Below are 22,328 nucleotides of genomic sequence, written 5' to 3' on the forward strand. Positions count from 1 at the left end.
TTATTTTTTAAAATTGTCGCTCTTTTTTTGTTTATAGCGCAAAAAATAAAAATCGTACAGGTGATCAAATACCACCAAAAGAAAGCTCTATTTGGGGGGAAAAAAGGACGTATTTTATTTGGGTACATAGTTGCACGAACGCGCAATTGTCCATTAAAATAACGCAATGCCAAATCGCAAAATAGGGCCTGGTCAGGAAGGGGGTAAAACCTTCCGGGGCTGAAGTGGTTAATGACCAGGCCATTTTCTGCATTACTCTGCATTACTTTAACTGACAATTGCGCTGTGGTGCGACGCTGTACTCAAATAAAATTGATGGTTTTTTTCCCCCCCACAAATAGAGCTTTCTTTTGGCGATTATTATTTTTTGCGCTATAAATGAAAAGATCACCAATTTTGAAAAAAAAAATATATATATTTTTTACTTTCTGCCATATAACATTCCCAATAAAAAAAATGTTAAAATCAAATTTTTTCATCATTTTAGGCCAATTTGTATTCTGCTACATATTTTTGTTAAAAAAAAATCCCAATAAGTGTATATTGATTGGTTTGTGCAAAAGTTATCGTGTCTACAAACTAGGGGAAAGATTTATGTCATTTTTATTTTATTTTTACTAGTAATGGCAGCAATTAGCGATTTTTAGCGGGACTGCGACATTGCGGTGGACAGATTGGACACCTAACTGACATTTTGGTCACTTTTGAGGGGAACAGTGACATTACTACAGTAATCAGTGCTAAAAATATGCACTGTTACTATACTAATGACACTGGCAGGGAATGGGATAACACCAGGGGTGATCAAAGGGTTAAATGTGTCCCTAGGGGGTGCTTTCTAACTGTGTGGGGTTGTTTTCACTGAATGAAAAAAATGTGTTTACAACGGCAGACCACGGTTCTGTCTCCACAGGGAGCGATCGAAGGTGCACAGCGGCAATTGCAGCCACCGGGCCTGCTGATTGGCTCCCCCTGTGGCCAATGGTCACGCGCGCCCACTAGCAGTCCTGCAAAGTGACGTACAGTTACGTCATTTCGCGGGACAGAGCCGACCTGCCGCAGTATATGTACTGCTGGCGGTCGCAAAGTGGTTAAACAATAGCTCAGGCCCTGACTGACTTTCTTTGAAGTCATCCTTTGAGAAAGCCAATCAGCATGAAGTGGGCAGTGATGTCATCATGCTAGACGGGATTGAAACACCATCTTTGAGAACAGCATTTGCCAGTTTTATTAAATGCCTGTCTTTTATGGAATACATGTAAGTGCAATACCTTTTTTTTTTTTTTAATAGACTTGTATGAAATGGCCTGCAATATTGGATGCCTGAGCTTCCTTTTTTTGGGTTGACCTGCATCTGCTCCTGAGGGATTGTTATCTGAGGTTCAGCATATGGAGAGGATAAACAACTGAGCTATTGTTTAAAAAGTGCATGAGACCTTATTAATTCTACTAGGGTGCACAGTAGCAGGTGAGAGGATAACCCAGGAGCTGGTGAAGGGCACTGAGGTGTTTTTTGTTTTTATATATGAAGAGATTACAAGTGTTGCGGTACCCCTGCAGGGCCTGCTTGGGTATTGGTTTGCCCGGGCCTCCCACTGATTACTCCACTGCCAGATACAGGGTATTTTCACACAGCCAGGTGCACACGCTCTTCCTCTCGTTATCTTCAATGACCAGTCTAGGGGATTTGTTTTTATGTTTTATTTGGAGAGCTGGGATAGGAGAAGGGATTCAGTAGGATACTCCAAATTCAATTATGTACAGGTGAGGAAAACTCTCAATATAGAACTGTATAGCAGATCATCTGCAGGACCATACAGTGCCTGTATGGGAAGAATGAGTCCCTTTGTAGCAGAAGGAGCTCAGTGAACTTTGCCTCTTCAAGACACTAGCCAGTAGCCAGTGTCTCCTTTAGCTTGCACCCTGTAACTGACTTCTAGCACTCAGAGGGTGACCTAACAGCGCAAGTCCCTAGGATTCCCTGTGGGGGTCTGTACTCACAAGGCTCCTGAAGCACACGCGGCAGCTTTCCTCAGTATTACTAGACAGGATCCATGGACATCCTCCCTCAGAGGCAACATGGGTTGCAGCTTCAATGTTTCAGGCCCTCAGGTTAACCACCTGAGTCTGCATGGCAGCCTGTTCTGGGGACAGCCCTGCAGCCCCCTCCCCACCTGGACCTCTCCCTGTAGAGGTAGACTGGACCACAAGCCCATGTGCTCTTCAGATATAAATACAGGTACCCAGCATGCCTTGGGGCACATCCACTTCTAATTGGCCAGGGCTGTACAAACATCCATGCTCTCATCTGCCAGGTTTCCACCCACTGTCCAATATACTCCATAGCTATTGGATCAGTGTGAAACCTCAGGACAGCATGAGTAGCACCAGGGCACACTAAGCAGACCTCACTAAACAATCACAGTTCTCTGTTAAGCAGACAGCACAAACATTTTCCTAGCTCTGTCCCTGTTAGGCAGAGAAACCAAAAACTATATAAACTCACTCTGGCACCTACCTAGGAGGGTGCTACACAAGGATTTAAGGAAATGTATCAGACATTATGCATTGATTGCACAGAGATTGTACGGTGTATGGGACTATTACATGGACTACACATTTATTTTTGCATTTTTTGATACGCATTATGTATGATTTATTACACATTCGTTTATGATTTATGGATTTTGTTTTTTAAGTGTACTGATTGATGTATTTTTAGATGTTTTAACAATTTATTGCACGTCACTTTATGAAAAGTTAAAGTGATTGTAAAGTCCTGTTTTTTTAAATAACAAACATGTTATACTTACCTCCTCTATTGCAGTGATTTTGCACAGATCAGCCTGGATCCTCCTCGCGGGTCCCTCTTCTGTGCTACTGGCCCCTCCCTCCTGTTGAGTGCCCCCACAGCAAGCTGTTTGCTGTGGGGCACTGAGCCGAGTCACAGCTCCATGTATCCATTCAGACACGGAGACATAACCCAGCCCCGCCTTCTCTCTCTCCTGATTAGCTAACTGATTTCAAATGACAGCAGCGGGAGCCAATTGCACCAAGCTGCTGTCTCAGCCAATGAGAAGAGTCCTGGGCTGTTGAGACACTCCAGCAACACCAAAAGATGGGCTCAGGTAAGTATTAGGGGGGCTGCTGCACACAAAAGGTTTTTTTGATCTTAATGCATTAGGATAGAAAAAAAAAACCTCCTGCCTTTACAATCCCTTTAAGTTAATATCGCTTCACTAGTATTCATTTTTTCTATATACGGGATAGTGATAACACAGTTAGGTGGCAGCTGCTTTTTGTTGATTGATATATTTTTTCAATTTGTTTCTATTAGTAGAGTGGGGCTACTGTTTATTCCAATGTTTAAAAACTGTCCTGCCAGGGAACCACCTAAAACAAATATCTTTTCGTTGTGGTTGCTAGCAAACTGAATATATAAAGAGAATAAACACAGAGCTGGGAATTTAGCTGTAACAGAATGTCACGTTCTCCTTCTTTATTGTAGAGGACAACAATGATAATTTTTTATCTCTGAAAGCTCTAAGAGAAAGAGGTGTGTTTATAATTTAACCTAAAAGGTGTTGGTTGTTTGCATAATGGTTTTAATTCTATGCAGTTAGTAACATTGGGAGAATTAACAAAGGCTTGTTCGGGCAAGCCACTTTTCTAAACTTGCAAGCCCTTTTGTTAATTAGGACTAATTTGCTCCCTGTTCACAGCTGGAGCGGCATGCTCTGATCCCTGTGCCCCCTCCACCCCCCTCTCCTTCTTTGGGCTGAGTGCCAGGGGTAGGAAGAGGGCTGTGCAGGCTCTGCTCATGCAGTGTTTTCAATGCCTGAGCAGAAAGTGGAACGTGAGCTTTCGGCATACAGCTTATGGCTCCTGTATACAAAGTCCAATCTGGCGGAGATCTGTGGCAGTATTCTATACAGAAAACTGCCAAAGTCTCTTCCTAATTAGGTGCAGAACCCCTACCAGTTTTTTATCTCACTTTGAAATAGAAACTGGTGTGGGTGACAGAGACCTGAAATAGGTCTATCTGCTCTGCTAATGTGGCATATGATACTTGCCATTGTAATGGCACAGGAAGCTTAGATTTCAGATACAGAATGCTTTTTTATTGCCAAAGGGAAGTTATTGTAACACATGCCACACACAACGAAGACAACACAACATCACAACAATGAACAGAGCAAGACACAAAGACATAACCAAATTTCCAATAACAGCCATTAGCCCCAAATAAAACAAATAAAAACTACACTCTAGTAAACCATCCATACAATTAAAATATAATATAGAAAAATAATAATAGTTAATTCCCCAGATTGTACTTACTGCTATACGTGTCAAAGACGCCTTTACAGAGCTCCATTTATCCTTCCGTCTGTCTATGATGACGACAAACCCAATGCTGGCTGCTTCCAGACTGTAAATGATAGCAAGCACATATATCATATAACTTGTAAACGTATCAAGGCACAAAGTATTATGAAGCGAGAATTGACAAGATGAAAATATTTTACATACATGTAGCTATATTGATTACTTCAGTTTGCTGAACGCAATACTGAAAATATGGCTCTTTGTAACCAAGTGTCTTCACACTAGAAGTGTCAGATGCTTATATTCAGATTTAACCCTCTTAACAAATTACAGTAATGCAGTCAGGCTGCATATGCAATGATAATTATGCCTCCATTTAAGGAGGAGCTCCAGTCTGTAAAAAAAAAAAATTAAAAGTAAGCAGCTACAAATACTGTATATTACTATAATATTATAAGGAGACTTACCTGTCCAGGGATCCCGCAATTTCGGCACCCCAAGCCGATCCGTCCATCGGCTCGGTGTACAGGCTCCCGCATCTTCACTAAGGGAAACGGGAAGTGAAGCCCTGCGGCCTCAAAGCCTGTTTCCTGCTGTGCATGCGCGAATTGCTCTGCAATTTCTGATTGGTCCTGCTGTCTTCTGGGACCTGTGTGTCGCCAGAAGGCAGCAGGGGGGAAAGAAGAGAGGCTGGAAATTTTGTAGATCACCGCACAACAATTGTGGTGATCTTATCCAGAAGTGTAGGCGGGTACCTGTTTTTTACAGGTATCCCCTCCCCCCAGAAGGTGGGGCAGCCGAGGCGGGGGGGGGGGGCATAGCAAACAAGTTGAGCTTCCCCTTTTGGGTGGAGCTCTGCTTTAAGTTTTTTAATCAGCTAGGTACTGCAGAAAAGGTAAAAGAAAAACCTTGTGTTGCTAGCACATTGGAGAGTCAGCATGCTGCTCTCGCACACAAGTTCTCCTGCAATGCAACATGCCCCAGTGAACACTACACTAATCAACATTACCCTCACAGAGCAATTGATTAGAGCAGCGTTCAGGTGGATGTGTTGAGGAGCTGGGCTACTGCAAGAATGTGAGAGCAGAAGTCTAAAGGGCCATACACACTATACAATTTTCTGAAGACTTTTTCCTTTAGACTTACCAAAACCATATAATAGGAGGTAAAACCTAAACACTTTCAATTTGTATGCAATCTGGCAGGCCCTTGCACTACATAGAAAAGGTAAATCTGAAGGAAATCTAACCACAAAAGTTGGATAGTGTGTATCCAGCTTTACTTTCCTATTGCAACCTGCATAGGGTTTTTAAAACACTTGCTGAAGCACTCAGCTGATTAAGAAAAAGTATAAAGAGACATATTTATTACTGTATATGTAACCTGACTGCATGCAATGTAAGAGGGTTCAAATGAGCTGTAAGACTGACCCGTGTAGCTCTGAGAGAGTTTATATTGGAGCGATGTGCAGTAGGACTGGTAAGTGTTGTTAACATTTTTTCACAGGCTGTTTTTCCTTTATTTTTTAACTAAAGAGTCACTGTAAACCTTATTTTTATAACTATACAGGATTTATATAGTGCCAACAATTTGCGCAGTGCTTTACATTATAAAAGGGAGACAGTACAGTCACAATAAAATTCAATCCAAGGGGGTCAGAAAGGCACTGCTCCTGAGAGCTTACAATCTAATGAGCTAAAGGGAGAAATTAAAGAAGGGATGGGGGAATGGTTCGGCCCGAGCATGAGTTTGGACCGAACACTTGCCTGTTTGGCCGTTCTCCGAACACCCGAATTTGCAGGATGCCTGTCCTGACGAACACCCTGCAATGCTGCCCTCTGATTGGGCAAAGCTTTCCCAATCAGGGCGCAGTGTGTTCACAACAGCAGACTGCCTTTCTGTCTCCACGGGGAGCGATCGCAGATGCCCAGCAGCAATCACGGCCGCCGGACCTGCAGATCAGCTTCCCCTGTGGCCCCCACTCGCGATACAGGTACGTCATTTCGCGGGACAGATACAGTGGGTACGGAAAGTATTCAGACCCCCTTACATTTTCCACTCTTTGTTATATTGCAGCCATTTGCTAAAATCATTTAAGTTCATTCTTCTTCCTCATGAATGTACACATAGCACCCCATACTGACAGAAAAACACAGAATTGTTGACATTGTTGCAGATTTATTAAAAAAGAAAAACTGAAATATCACATGGTCCTAAGTATTCAGACCCTTTGCTCAGTATTTAGTAGAAGCCCCCTTTTGATCTAATACAGCCAAGGGTCCTTTTGGGAAAGATGCAACAAGTCTTTCACACCTGGATTTGGGGATCCTCTGCCATTCCTCCTTGCAGATCCTCTCCAGTTCTGTCAGGTTGGATGGTAAACGTTGGTGGACAGCCATTTTTAGGTCTCTCCAGAGATGCTCAATTGGGTTTAAGTCAGGGCTCTGGCTGGGCCATTCAAGAACAGTCAAGGAGTTGTTGTGAAGCCACTCCTTCATTATTTTAGCTGTGTGCTTAGGGCCATTGTCTTGTTGGAAGGTAAACCTTTGGCCCAGTCTGAGGTCCAGAACACTCTGGAGAAGGTTTTTGTCCAGGATATCCCTGTACTTGGCCGCATTCATCTTTCCCTCGATTGCAACCAGTCGTCCTGTCCCTGCAGCTGAAAAACACCCCCACAGCATGATGCTGCCACCACCATGCTTCACTGTTGGGACTGTATTGGACAGGTGATGAGCAGTGCCTGGTTTTCTCCACACATACCGCTTAGAATTAAGGCCAAAAAGTTCTATTTTGGTCTCATCAGACCAGAGAATCTTATTTCTCACCATCTTGGAGTCCTTCAGGTGTTTTTTAGCAAACTCTATGCGGACTATCATGTGTCTTACACTGAGGAGAGGCTTCCGTCGGGCCACTCTGCCATAAAGCCCCGACTGGTGGAGGGCTGCAGTGATGGTTGACTTTCTACAACTTTCTCCCATCTCCTGACTGCATCTCTGGAGCTAAGCCACAGTGATCTTTGGGTTCTTCTTTACCTCTCTTACCAAGGCTCGTCTCCCCCAATAGCTCAGTTTGGCCGGACGGCCAGCTCTAGGAAGGGTTCTGGTCGTCCCAAACGTCTTCCATTTGAGGATTATGGAGGCCACTGTGCTCTTAGGAACCTTAAGTGCAGCAGAAATCTTTTTGTAACCTTGGCCAGATCTGTGCCTTGCCACAATTCTGTCTCTGAGCTCTTCAGGCAGTTCCTTTGACCTCATGATTCTCATTTGCTCTGACATGCATTGTGATCTGGAAGGTCTTATATAGACAGGTGTGTGGCTTTCCTAATCAAGTCCAATCAGTATAATCAAACACAGCTGGACTCAAATGAAGGTGTAGAACCATCTCAAGGATGATCAGAAGAAATGGAAAGCACCTGAGTTAAATATATGAGTGTCACAGCAAAGGGTCTGAATACTTAGGACCATGTGATATTTCAGTTTTTCTTTTTTAATAAATCTGCAACAATGTCAACAATTCTGTGTTTTTCCGTCAATATGGGGAGCTGTGTGTACATTCATGAGGAAGAAGAATGAACTTAAATGATTTTAGCAAATGGCTGCAATATAACAAAGAGTGAAAAATTTAAGGGGGTCTGAATACTTTCCGTACCCACTGTATGTACTGCTGGCGGTCAGCAAGTGGTTAAACATGCTACAACAAAAATTACATTTCTAAAGAAAAAAAAAAACAAGTCAAATCCCATTTAGGCCACATGCACACTGGAAGTTATCAAAACGCCAGTAGAAAGCTGTAGCTGTATAAGGAGTTTTTTCAGCTTTTTTGCAGTAGTGTTTTTCAGAGTTTTTAGCTTTTTTCAGCTGTAGCGTATTTTAACCTTTTTTTTAGAAAAACTATACTCCCACAAAAGCTTATGGCTCAAAAACATAGATAAACACAGAATAGCCATGTATTTCAGGGTTTTTTTGGTGTTTCCCAGCGTTTTTAAGCTTTTATTAGAGTTAGAGAGTTTTTACAGCTGAAAAACTCCTCTCAAAACCAACTAGTTCAGGGTTTTTAAAACGCCCCTGCCAAAAACTGCTAATAACAGTCTATGTGTGCATGGACACATAGGCAGGGGAGGACTGGGCCAGGGGGCAAGGGGGCAATTGCCCCCTGGGCCACTCTGATGTCCCCTAAAAAGGCTGCACCGCTTCTGCCACAGACATGTCTGAAGGATTCCTGGTGAAGAGAAGTAAAAAGTCCCCACTGCTGACTTACTGAGTGCGGGTTGAAGACAAGGACAAAGTGCAGGCCTCACCCCCCAGCATGGATGGTGTAAACTGTGTCGGAGCAGAGGCCGGTTCCATGCCCCACTGGAGAATATTCTGCCCCGGCCAGCCCCAACCGAGCTGTCCCAGATCCCTCCAACCTCCCCCTGCTGGCCAGGTCGGGAACCCGGATTCAGCCGGTAAGAAGAGAGTATCTGGAGCAGGGCTTCATCTTTTAATGGAGGAGGAGGAATGGGGACAGGAGGAGGACTGGGAGAGTGGGAAGGGGGATGAGGGAAAGTGGGAGGGGGTCAAGTCGCTGCACCATGGGCCTCTGGTTTGTAGTTGCCCCCTGGGCCGAAAGTTGCCAGTCTGCCCCTGCACATAGGATAACATGCTGGGGATTTTACTGGCTGATGAGAAAAAAAACAGCGTAGGGTCCTTTCCAAACTCCATAACAGACCCTCATCCAGGCACGTAGCCTGGTAGGTCAGGAAAGAGGGGACGAGCGAGCGCACCCCCCCCCCCCCTGAACCATACCTGGCCACATGCCCTCAATATGTGGGTGGTGCTCTGGGGCCTCTTCCCAACAACCCTGGGCCGTGGTTATCGGGGTCTGTGGGTGGGGAGGGGCTTATCAAAATCTGCAAGCCCCCATTAACAAAGTTAGATCCCAGATCCCCCCCTATGTGAATGTGTATCAGGTACATCGTACCCCTACCCATTCACCAATAAGGTGTACAAAAAAAATAAAGACGCACACAGTTTTTGACAAGTCCTTTATTCAAAAATGTTAAAAAATAAAAAAATTGTCCCCCGATGTAAATTCATCATCAATCACGCCTCCGCTGCCTGTTCGCGGTTTGACAGTTCTTATATAGGGAATGGGTGAGGCCACACTGGTGACGTCACATGTCCACCCCGCCCCTCGTGGCATTACCGACCCAGCATGCACAAGTCCGTGATGTCATGAGGGGGCAGGACCACCCAGGTACTGGTGTGACCCTGCCCATTCCCTATATAAGAACTGTCAAACCGCAAACAGGCAGACTGTGGTAAGGGATTCAACGAGTGCGGAGACGTGATTGAGGATGAATTTACATTGGGGGATACTATTTTTTTTTTTTTTTTGACTAAAGGACATGTCACAAACCGTGTGCGTGTTTATTTTTTTTATATTTACTTTTTTGGTGAATGGGTAGGGGTACGATGTACCAGATACCCATTCACATAGGGGGAGCCGGGATCTGGGTACCCCCTTGTTAAAGGGAGCTTCCAGATTTCGATAAGCCCCCTGCCCGCAAAGCCCAACAACCACAGCCCAGGGTTGTCAGGAAGAGGCCCTTGTCCCCAAAGCCCCCCCCCTGCCCCAGAGCACCCCCCAATTTTGAGGGCATGTGGCCTGGTATAGTTCAGGAGGGGGGGTGCTCGCTTGTCCCCTCCCCTTCCCTGACCTGCCAGGCTGCGTGCCCAAATACAGGTCTGGTATGGATTTTGAGGGGATCCCACCCCATTTTTTTCTTTAACTTTTAATAGCCAGGAGCTGACAATTGTAACCACAAGTCATTTTAAATCGGATTTGACTTGTTTTTTTTTTATTTAGAAATGTCAATTTTGCTGTAGAAAGATCTATACATGCTAAAGATGGGCCACTTTACAGGAACATTAAGCGGACCCCCCAGGCACTATATTTATAGGATTTTTTTTTTTTTTTTTTGGAAAAAAATAACTGGACCCCTTAATAACGTCCTATTGGACGAAACACATAGGAGAGGAGACACTAGTGGTGACATCAGACCACTGTCCGATACCGGGTCGGTGGTGGCATCCATTGTCACATGGTTTTATGGTTCATTTTATTTTGGCTTTTAACATACAAATAAAATAAATACTACACTATGGAGACTTCATCTGGCTCCCGGTGAGCTTTATTTACCACAGCTACATCTAGATGGTGGGAATTGCTGAGCAGCCTTCCCCACAACAGATGGTGGATCTACACTGAGTGCATGTTTGCTGCTGTAATAGCAGCCAGCTTTTCCGGTGAGTGTCCATTTCACAGGGGTGTAATGGATGATTTTGGAGCACTGCACCACTTCTTCACTTTTCCAGTCATCACCAATTTTTTGTGCATCCTATCATGGGACTGTGCATTTAAATCTATATTTTTCACTATATTTGTTTTTTTAATGTTGAGTTTGATTCAAGATCCCCATCCATCTGCTAAATGGAAAGGGGATGGTTTTCTAAATTTAGAAGTGTTTATATGGACAGTGAGGGCAGATCAAAGAACAGAGGAAACTTGGGGAGTACAGGGGTTTGCTGACCCCCCTCCAGGGGGGAGGTTCAGAATAGTACTGCCCCCTGAGGCGTTGGCCCCCAAAAAAGACACTGCATCTCGGAACACCAGGCTTTTCAAGAGAGTCTGATGGAATGGAGCTTAGCTGCTGGGCTGTGTTCCGTAGGTCCGAGTAGGGTGGGTTTATGTAATTTGCTTGCAAGTTGGGGCCAGTGGTTTTAAAGTTATAACCATGGCATGTATGTTGTTCTGAGTTTATTTTCCTCTGCATTGCAAAGTATAGAGGTAAGGTGCTCCATTTGGAGGATGTCATTATTTGATTTGAGTACCACAGTTGTTTGGTGGGTGGGGATTTCTGCTTTCACAAATGAGGGATGCAGGCTCTTGTTGCATTAAGGAGGTAGACAGGTAAAGTATTACTAAACCCAGGACTCTGCATTTACTATATCTGGTCTCCCACAGTACACAGAACATGGAAATGCAATTTTTGTAACTTGAGAAGTATTGTGATTTCTATCAGTGTCTGGTTAAACCCTGTAGGAGGTAGGACACTTACTGTCTTATCAGGATGCAGGACCCCTGACCCTCTGTCTAGACAGTGCTTATTGTCTCTGTGCTGGGTGGGGAATTCTGCTTTCACAAATGAGGGATGCAGGCTCTTGTTGCATTAAGGAGGTAGACAGGTAAAGTATTACTAAACCGAGGACTCTGCATTCACTATATCTGGTCTCCCACAGTACACAGAACATGGAAATGCAATTATTGTGATTCGAGAAGTCTTGTGATTTCTATCAGTGTCTGATTAAACCCTGTAGGAGTTAGGACACTGACTGTCTTCTCAGGATGCAGGACCCCTGACCCTCTGTCTAGACAGTGCTTATTGGCTCTGTGCTGATCACATGCACCCTCTCAAGAAAAAAAAAAATCTCTAGCAATACACACCAAACTGAGCATGTGCAGCCTATCCCCTGGCTCTGTATCATCAGGAAATATATTGGGGGCAATGGAAGGAGGAGAGGATCAGAGGAGACAGGATCAAACAGCCTTTTTACACAATGCGGAGAATTAACCCCTTCGGTTCCACAGTGTGTATGACAAGTGTGCTCTACTGCTTAAACAGATTTTACTGTTGTGGGTTTAGTAACACTTTAAAAAGGCCTTGTATTTAGAGGGATGTTTGTTCATCAAATGGAGAAAGCAAGCTTTTTTTTTTATTATATTGTAAACAACTTATAATTTTCCTTTGCTTTGTTTGTTCATTTCTATAGTGTCACGTTTAATAAAACCATAAGAATAAAAAGCATCTTTATCTGATTTAAAATTATTTTTTAAGAAAAAACTTTTTGTCATTGTAAGTGGGACAAGAGAGAGAATAAACTTTTCACTTTTAATCTATTGAAACCCTAGTTGTTATAAAACGAATACTGGCCAAATCAGTTAAGGCATACAACAAAATAGTTAGGTCATCTCTCTGCTCTCTCTTCCTGTCAGCATGTTCCTTGTTATCACATCTGATTAATTCTTGGTGCTCCCCCACTTTCTTCCGGACTGTGTTCCCCTCCCAAACCTGTATGACCATTATTCCTCTTGAAGACCCTTACCACTAGAAGGGGGGTGCACATAGGCTTGGCTGCTATAAGTCTTTCTTCAGGCACTCCAGACCACTGTTCCTTATACTTTGCTGATAGTATTTTGACAGGAACTGTACCAGGTGACAGGAGGAAAGCCAATGTGATACCAATATTCAAAAAAGGGCAGAGGCATGTCCCGGGAAATTATAGGCCGGTCAGCCTGACGTCAATAGTATGTAAACTTCTGGAGGGGAAGATAAGGGACTATATCCAAGAGTTTGCTAAAGAGAACAACATCATCAGTAGTAATCAGCACCGCTTTACAAAAGGGCGTTCTTGTCAAACCAATCTGTTAACATTCTACGAGGAGGTGAGCTGTGAGCTAGATAGGGGGAGACCAGTGAATATGGTATACCTGGATTTTGCTAAGGCCTTTGATACAGTTCCCCACAAACGCTTAATTTATAAAATAAGGTCTGCAGGCATTGACCACAAGGTTTGCTCTTGGATACAAAACTTGTTAAAGGGGCGTGTCCAAAGGGTGGTAATAAATAACGCATACTCAGACTGGTCTGGGGTGGTAAGTGGAGTCCCCCAAGGCTCAATTCGGGGACAATTTTGTTCAATTTATTCATAAATAGCATTGAGGATGGAATCATTAGCTCAATCTCAGTTTTTGCAGATGACACAAAATTAAGTAGGGCAATAACTTCACATCATGAGGCAGAAATTTTACAGAATGACCTGAACAAAATAACAGAGTGGGCAACTACATGGCAAATGAGGTTTAATGTGGAGAAGTGTAAGGTATTGCACTTGGGGACTAAAAACATAAACGCCCAATACACTTTGGGGGGGAACCTCTGGGGGAATAAAAAAATGGAGAAAGATTATGGAATGGAGAATATTAGCATGCATAAGAAAGGGGATGTATTCCAGAGATAAAACTATAATCCTAGCACTTTATAAAACTCTGGTCCGACCACATCTGGTTTATTCTGTCCAGTTCTGGTTGCCAATCCTCAGGGATGTGAAGGAGCTCGAGAGAGTCCAGAGAAGGGCAACTAAACTGATTAGGGGATTGGAGGACCTTAATTTTGAAGAGCGCTTACAAGCGATTGGTTTATTCTCCCTGGAAAGGAGACGCCGGAGAGGGGACTTGATAGCAATTTACAAGTACCTCAACTGTGATCTCAACATAGAAAAAAAACTGTTTAGTCGCAATGAATACATGAGGACACAAGGCCATACAATACGATTAGAGGAGAAGAGATTTAACCTTAGGCTATGCAGGGGCTTTTTTTACGGTAAGGGCTACAAGATTGTGGAATTCTCTACAACAAGTGGTAGTAACTGCGGGGGATGTGGCTACTTTTAACCACTTGAATGTGGCTACTGGTGTAAGAACAGAGATCAACGGTCCTGCATAGCAGAACCGTATGATCTCCATTCTTACACAGCTTTGTTTACATTAGCCGCCTGCCTTTCTCCCGGTGTAACAGACAATCGCGAGTGCCCGGCACACAAGCGGGGGGGTCCGTGACCGAGCGGGAGCGCGCCTCTGGCAGCGCGCGCTCGCTCCCTAGAGCCTCACGGGCTAGTGACGTAGCCCTACATCGCTAGCCCGTGAGGCTCTAGGGAGCGAGCGCTCCCGCTCGGTCACAGACCCCCCACGTGTGTGCCCGGCGGACCCGATGTACGCTGGGCACTCGCGATTGTCTGTTACACCGGGAGAAAGGCAGGCGGCTAATGTAAACAAAGCCGCCTGTCATTCTTCCCTGTGTAAGAATGGAGATCATACGGTTCTGCTATGTAGGACCGTTGATCTCTGTTCCTACACCAGTAGCCACATCCAATCACAGTTAGAAGCACGCCTCTAGGGACACACTTAACCCCTCCCTCTAAAAAAAAAAGTTAACCCCTTCACTGCCAGTGTGATTTTTACAGTAGCAGTGCATATGTATAGCACTGATTACTGTAGTAATGTCACTGGTAACCCCAAAAGTGTCAAAAATGTCAGTCAAGGGTCCGATTTGTCCGTCGCAATGTCGCAGTCCCGCAAAAAAAAAATCGCAGATCGCCGCCATTACTCATTAAAAAAAGCAACAAAAATGACAAAAATCTTGCCCGTAGTTAGTAAACGCAACAAGGGACTGCGGAAATCTCCTGAATATTCTTAAATGAAGGTTTCTGGAGAACCGAAAGAACTACATTTAAATCCCTTGGCAGCAAAAGAGACCGTACAGGTGCAGACACATTTCAAACCCCCTGAATGAAGGTATGAACTAAAGAGTGCATGGCTAGGGGTCACTGAAAGAAGATTGCCAGGGGAGACACCTGGCCCTTGATGGTACTCAAGGCCAACTTCTGATCAACGCCCCGTTGAAGAAAGGTTAATATCCGAGCCACAGAAAAAGGAACGAGGATTAGAACCAATTGACTCACACCAAGAAAAATGGATTTTTGTAAGAACTTACCGTAAAATCCTTTTCTCTTAAGCTCATTGACAGACGTAGTCTTCTTGATTCTCAAGAGCTGGGTTATGTTGTCTCCGCAGGAGTAGGACTAGGCAGAATGACAAAACGTTCTGGCTCCACCCTAGGGGGCAGTCCCTGAGGGTATATCCTCCCTCTCTCTGCTACAGGGAATCAGTTCTGTTTAAAGCAGTACAGAGAAATTAACCCAACCCAACTCAATGATAGAGGGGCGGGTACTACGTCTGTCAATGAGCTTAAGAGAAAAGGATTTTACGGTAAGTTCTTACAAAAATCCATTTTTCTCTATCGCTCATTGACAGACGTAGTCTTCTTGATTCTCAAGAGCTGGGACATCCAGAAGCAGTGCCACAAATGAGGGGTGGGATTGACAAAATCAAATCCAATCTAGTAGGCCCAACCGGTGCCAAACTAGAAGTTTTAAAGGCTCATTATAAACAAAGAATGAGACTAAAGAAAAATTTTCCAATGGAAAAACCCCTCGAGGTAGACCACTGGTCTCCTCAAATTGCGGCCTGCAAAACCTTGCGGCCAAATGAGGCATCAGACGATGCCATTACATCAACTTTATAATGTTTAGAGAAGGTATGCACCGACAACCAGGTAGCCGCCTTGCACACCTGGACCACTGACGCCTGATGGCGAAAGGCCCATGACGCACTAAGTGCCCGAGTGGAGTGCGCCTTAACAGGGAACGGGGGCTCCCGACCCTTAATAGAATAAGCCTGCACTACCGTCTGTCTGATCCATCTGGAAATGGTCGCGGCAGATGCAGGCAACCCCTTTTTGGGTCCATCTGGGATCACAAAAAGTGAATCCGTCTTGCGAAACGAGTCTGTCGTTTTCAAGTATACCCTGATCGCCCGGACCACATCCAAGGAGTGCAAAGCAAATTCCCGAGGATGACTGGGCTTAGGACACAGGGAAGGTAATACAATTTCTTCATTCAGATGAAATTCTGAAACTACTTTTGGTAGGAAGGATGGATTCGGACGAAGAACCACCTTATCTCTATGAACCACCAGATATGGTGAACGACAAGATAATGCGGCCAGTTCTGACACCCTGGGTGCAGAAGTAATAGCCACCAAGAAGGCCACCTTCTGGGACAACGTGGGTAGAGGAATCTCCCTAATATCTTCAAAGGGAGGTTTCTGAAGAACCGACAACACTAAATTAAGATCCCAGGGGGGTAACGGCGCGTGCACTGGCGGAGCCAGATGTCGCACCCCCTGGATGAAATTCCGCACCAAGGAATGAGTAGCCAAAGGCTTCTGAAAGAAGATGGCTAATGCTGAGACCTGACCCTTGATAGTACTCAAGGCCAGTTTCTGCTTAACCCCTTGTTGCAGAAAAGCCAATATTCGACTAATCGAATAAGACCGAGGACGGAACCCCAAAGGTTCACACCATGCAATGTAGGACTTCCATGTGCGATGATAAATCTTTCTGGAAGTCGCTTTCCTTGCTTCAACTAGAGTAGGAATAACTGAAGCTGACAAACCTTTGTCCTTCAGCACCTGGGTCTCAATAGCCAGGCCGTTAAAGCCAGCGATCGTAAAGCAGGATGGAAGATCGGTCCCTGAGACAGTAGATCCTCTCTGAGAGGAAGTCTCCACGGGACGTCCGCCACCAGTCTGACCATGTCGGCGTACCAAGCTCGACGAGGCCAGTCCGGAGCTACCAGGATTACTGGGATTCCTTCCTCCTCTACCCTGCGAAGAAGTCTTGGCAGTAACGCGAGAGGAGGGAAGGCATATATTAGCTGGTATTGCCCCCACGGGGCGATCAGTGCGTCTGCGGTTTCTGCTAGAGGATCGCGGGAGCGAGCCACGAATCTCTGAACTTTCCTGTTGAATCGTGATGCCAACAGATCCACATCCGGGGTGCCCCACCGTAGGCACAACTGGTGGAAAACGTCTGGATGGAGGGACCATTCCCCCTGATCCAGGGTCTGACGGCTGAGATAATCTGCCTGCCAATTCTCCACCCCCGGAATGAACACCGCAGAGATTGCTGGAACAAATCGTTCCGCCCAGCGAAGAATGCAAGCCACTTCTTTGGCCGCTCGGACACTCTTGGTGCCCCCCTGGTGATTGACATAAGCCACGGCCGTGGCATTGTCCGACTGGATCCGAACCGGGCTGCCCTGGAGCTGCTCGGTCCAGTGAATCAGACAAAGTCTGATCGCTCTCAGTTCCAATACATTTATCGGTAATCTGGATTCTTCCGGGGACCAAAGTCCCTGGGCAGATAATTGACCGAGAATTCCTCCCCATCCGGATAGACTGGCATCCGTGGTCACTATCGTCCAATATATTGGCAGAAATGACTTTCCCTGGCTGAGCATTGGAGACCGAAGCCACCAAACCAGAGACTCTCTGGTCTGTTTGCTCAATCGTATCTGATTGTCCAGGGATTCCGGATTCCGATTCCATCTGAGGAGAATCTCTTGCTGAAGAATTCGGGTATGGGACTGGGCAAATGGGACTGCTTCGAATGAAGCCACCATCAACCCCAGAACCCTCATGCAAGTCCGAAGGGAAGACCAGCTGTTGGACAGTAACAACTGGACTGTTGATTGAATCTTTCGAAGTTTCCCTACCGGAAGAAACACTCTTGTCCTGACTGTGTCTAGAATTAGACCCAGATATTCGAGCCTCTGGGTGGGAACCAGAAAAGACTTTTGCTGGTTCACCAGCCACCCGAATTCCTGTAAAGAAATCATAGTAATTTCTATGTTTTGTAGCAAGGTCTGAGGAGACTCTGCATGAAGCAGAAGATCGTCTAGGTAACCTAGAATCGATATACCTCTTTGGCGCAGAAGTGCCAACATTGGGGCCAACACTTTTGTGAAGACCCGCGGAGCCGTGGCGAGACCGAAAGGTAACGCCACAAACTGATAGTGGTTCTCCTCTACGGAAAAGCGTAGAAAACGCTGATGTCCTGCGAAAATGGGAATGTGAAGATAGGCGTCCTTGATGTCTATGGACGCTAGGACATCCCCTGGATGCAGGAAGGCTGCTACCGTGCGAATGGACTCCATTCTGAATCTTCTTATGTTGACGAAAGAATTGAGTGCTCTTAAGTCCAGAATTGGACGCACTTTGCCCTCTTTCCTGGGTATTGTAAACAGGTTTGAATAAAACCCTTGAAACCGTTCTGTCCAAGGAACGTGGACTACCACTCCTTGTTGTAGTAGATCTGTGACTGCTCTCCGCAGATCTTCTAGACGATCCGGAGATAGTCGGATATTGGAAGGGAAGAATCGCGCCGGTGGGAGAGATCGAAACTCGATCTTGTACCCTGACTTTATGACTTCGCAAACCCATTTGTCCGGGATTCTGGAAAGCCATGGATCCGGGAACCGGCGAAGACATCCCCCCACCCCAGTTATGGGTGGGGGCGCACCTTCAGGCTTTGGATGGTTTATCTTCAGGTCTGGAGGGGGCGGGCTTTTGCTTGCCCGACCAACGACCCCTGACGCCTCCTGTAGGAACCTTGGAGGACTTAGTTTTTTCACCCGCTGGACGAAAAAACCTCTTGTGAGCAGAAAAAGAAGGCCCTCGTCTTTGACGAGTTCCTCTACCTTTAAAATTTTGCGGTAAAAAGGTGCTTTTTCCACCGGTGAGATCCTTAATGATCTCATCTAAGTTGGCTCCAAATAGACGCTCTCCTGAAAAGGGGATATTAGCCAATGCTTTTTTGGAACCTTGGTCGGCTATCCAACCTTTTAGCCACAGTGTACGCCTGAGAACCACTGCTGAGACTGATGCTCGCGCCATTAATGGAGTGGCGTCTAACGCCGCATCACATACAAACTGTAACCCCTGTATCATTTGTTCCAACAAATCTGATACCGCCTGAGGGACTTCTTCTAAGTCCCGGCGTAACCACTTGGTCCATTCAGTTACAGCCTGCGAAACCAGACCCATAGCAATTATTGGCCTGAAAGCTGATCCAATCAAGGAAAACATGGTGCGAGACATAGCTTCTATCTTGCGATCCACTGGATCTTTAAAAGACGGAGCGTCTTCTAAAGGAATAACCGTGGCTTTATTCAATCTAGCAATTGGTGAATCCACCACAGGTGGTTCTGTCCATTTCTTAATAAGGGTTTCCTCAAACGGATAACGCCTGTCAATGCGTTTGGAAATATTAAAAGTGCGTTTTGGCAGACGCCATTCTTCATCGATTGGATTGCCAAAACATTTGGGCAATGGAAAAACCTTTGCCACTTTGATGCGCTTTTTAGTCCCAAAAGGGATCTCAGTTTCAGCTATTTCTGATGGAATACCCTGTAACCTTAAAGTCTCTTGAACAGATACAATGAGTGCGTTTACCAACGCTTCCTCTCGGGCTATGGCAGATGCCGAAACATCCTCCTCACTGTCTGAAGAGACAGGACCCGAGACACCAATACCAGATGAAGTACCTGCAACTGCAGAAATAGGCTCAGAGTCTGAATCCGAGGTTTCAGATAATAAGGGGTTAGGCGGGGGTCGCTTTCTTGCGCCCTGTCCCTGACAAGCCACTTCCACCCGGGACACAAAAGTTTCCATAATAGCTGACAATGATTCAATTGTCAATGGGGTGCTGGAGGATCCCGCAGACCCCTCGAGGGGATCCGGAGGAGATACATGAGTGGCAGGGTCCATGTTAATACAGGACACTTTTGCCAGCAATAAACAAAAAAACTTTTTTTTTTTTTTTTTTTTGTGTGTCTCCCCCTAGCGCAATAGCGCCCCTCAGAGTACCTGCTTCTCGATCCCAGAGAGAGAGAGAGGGACCCCCAAGGCTCACCAACCGATGCAGTGCAGTTTCCAACAAACTGCAGCCAGCGTCTGTCTTACACAGACTGGAAGGAGCTGTTTGCTTTTTCCCGGGCAGAAGGTGTGGCTCCGCCCCCTGTGTACGCCTTCCGGCGTTCCCAGCCCTCCACGAGGAAGCTGGGCTCACAAAACATGGCCGCCCCCATAGAAGAGACATAAGACTCCAAAAACATGGCGGCCGGCGTGACCTGAGGACATACATGCATTCGGTCTACGGCAAAATGGCGGCGGACCGCCGATATCGTCTTCCCAGCACATCCACCTGCACTCTGCTGAGAGGTGACATATGGATCTACAGAGATACACTGCACATAAGGTAGGATTATACCTCCTATGTTTGCTGTAATGTTACAGTCTGCTGGGTAGAGTGTTAGCTCTTGAACCAAGTCCACTTCCCACAAACACATGCTGTATTACAAGGGGGACTTGTAAGTGTCAGATATATACTGACCATATATGGAGGGGCCCATAATATATACTGCCTCATAAATGAGGAAAAAAGGGAACGTTTTACTCACCATACCGAACCGACAGGCACCCTCTCTTCATAATACCCTCTCCACCGAGGTGGGGGTTTGTGGACGCCTCGACTCTCTGGTCCTGGCGTCCAAGCGAGCTTTTAACTCGCAAAGTCAGTCCCTTTACTGGGACTCCGTCGCGGCCGACTCAGCGCACTGGTCTGCACGCGCTTTTAGGCAGAAACCGGGGTGACCACTGGATCTCACATCCAACCCGTCGCCCGGCCCCGCATACTTACTTGAATATGTCGCGGCCGACCAAGCGCAATGCCTGGTCTGCACGCGCTCGTAGGCCGGCTGGGGTGACCACAAGTGTCGCCCAGTCCGGCATTTTTGCTTGAAGATCTCACAGGAAAAAAACACTGGAGAAAACTACCTAAAAAATGTCTTTTTCTTAAAGAAAAAAAGTCTTGCCAGGACCAAAATATCCCAGCAAGGAACTTAGGTCCTTACCCCTGACTAGACAGAAAAAAACTGATTCCCTGTAGCAGAGAGAGGGAGGATATACCCTCAGGGACTGCCCCCTAGGGTGGAGCCAGAACGTTTTGTCATTCTGCCTAGTCCTACTCCTGCGGAGACAACATAACCCAGCTCTTGAGAATCAAGAAGACTACGTCTGTCAATGAGCGATAGAGAAATGTACGCTTTCCACATACAATGGTATATCTTGCTGGAAGATGACTTCCTCACCTTCACCATAGTAGGGATCACTGATCTAGACAAACCTCTATCCCTCAGTACCTTACTTTCAATAGCTAAGCCATTAAAACCAGCGACTGTAAAGCAGGATGGTAGATTAGCCCTTGGGACAACTGGTCTTCTCTTAGAGGAAGTCCCCAAGGGACATTTACGGCCACCAAGATGATTGGAAGATCCTCGATTTTGATTCCTCGCAGGAACTGCGGAAGAAGCCTGAGCCAAGGATGATACTGGCTTTATCGTGGCCCTTGGATGTCTGCGGCGTCTGCCAGAGGTACCAGGGATCTCGCCACGAACTTCGGTATCCTCCTGTTGACCTGAAGGAGCTGCATGTAGGACTGTGCAAACAGAACTGTCTTGAAGGTGGATACCACCAGATTCAGAACCTGTATGCAAATCGGGAGAGAGAACTCTGTGTGACAGCAGCCGGTAAATGACGGCATGTGGTTCCTGAAATTTGTCCAGAGGAAGGACCACTCTGGTCAGAATTAAAATCAGACCTAGGTAATTTAATTCCCTGGACAGGGATAGGGGGGACCTTATGCAGTTCGGACATTACCTGACCCTTTGCAGAAATTAAATCCGCACATGGAGACTCAGGACCTAAAAAACCTGAAAAGAACAAACTTTGCCCCCCTTTCTGGGTACGCCCAAAATAAACATTTTGTGGATCTCCCTGACGCTCACAAAAGAAGTCCGCGGGGGTGGAAACCAGTGAAAATGCCCCCCACCCCAATAATGGGTGAGGGCCGACTTTCATGCTGAAGGTGTCTTCTCTGTGGGTTCGGAGAAGCCTGCTCTAGGCTTACCAGACAAAGGTTGCCTGGAACCTCCCGGGGAAGATTAGAAAGATCTATTTCCCTTATTCTCTGTCCCAGGAGCACAAAATAATTTTCTATGGGCTTTCCTTGACTGTGGTAGGAAGGTACTCTCCCCCCCCCCCCATCAGACCCTTAATGATGTCATCCAGGGTAGCCCCAAACAGGTGATCACTTTGAAAGGGCAGATCCATGAGAGCTTTCTTGGAGGCTTGGTCTGCAGACCAATTTTTAAGCCACAGCACGCACCTAATAACCACTGCTGAAACAGAAAGTTTGGACAGCACAGGAGCTGTATCCAAAGCTGCATCACAAATAAACTGCAGCCCATGGACCAACTGGTCAACTAAATAAACATAAGAAGCAGGGACCTGCTCACCCCCCAGGCCCTGGTGCAAAAAGTTGGCCCATTCAGTTAGGGTCTGAGATACCAGGGCTGAGGCAAAGATTGGCCACAATGGCAAACCAGCCATAGAAAACAAGAGGAAACTGAGGAGGAAGAGGAAGGGGAGGAGCTTCG

The 22,328-nt window shown here is 45.9% G+C and overlaps 1 protein-coding gene across 5 annotated transcripts in view; it reads right to left on the minus strand.

The window, feature by feature from the left end:
- Positions 1-22,328, minus strand: part of MCF2L2 (MCF.2 cell line derived transforming sequence-like 2) — a 529,158-nt gene that overhangs the window by 405,141 nt on the left and 101,689 nt on the right. For 4 of the 5 annotated variants that reach the window (XM_082251878.1, XM_082251880.1, XM_082251879.1 and 1 more), the window contains exon 4: positions 4,342-4,432. The exons of the other annotated variant lie outside the window; for it this stretch is intronic. In XM_082251878.1, the coding sequence (XP_082108004.1) occupies positions 4,342-4,432 (91 nt within the window). The remainder of the gene's footprint in view (positions 1-4,341; positions 4,433-22,328) is intronic. 5 annotated transcript variants of the gene reach the window in all.

Source organism: Pelophylax lessonae (assembly GCF_965119305.1).
Source record: "Pelophylax lessonae genome assembly, chromosome: 3".
In the NCBI taxonomy this organism is placed as follows: Eukaryota; Metazoa; Chordata; class Amphibia; order Anura; family Ranidae; genus Pelophylax; species Pelophylax lessonae.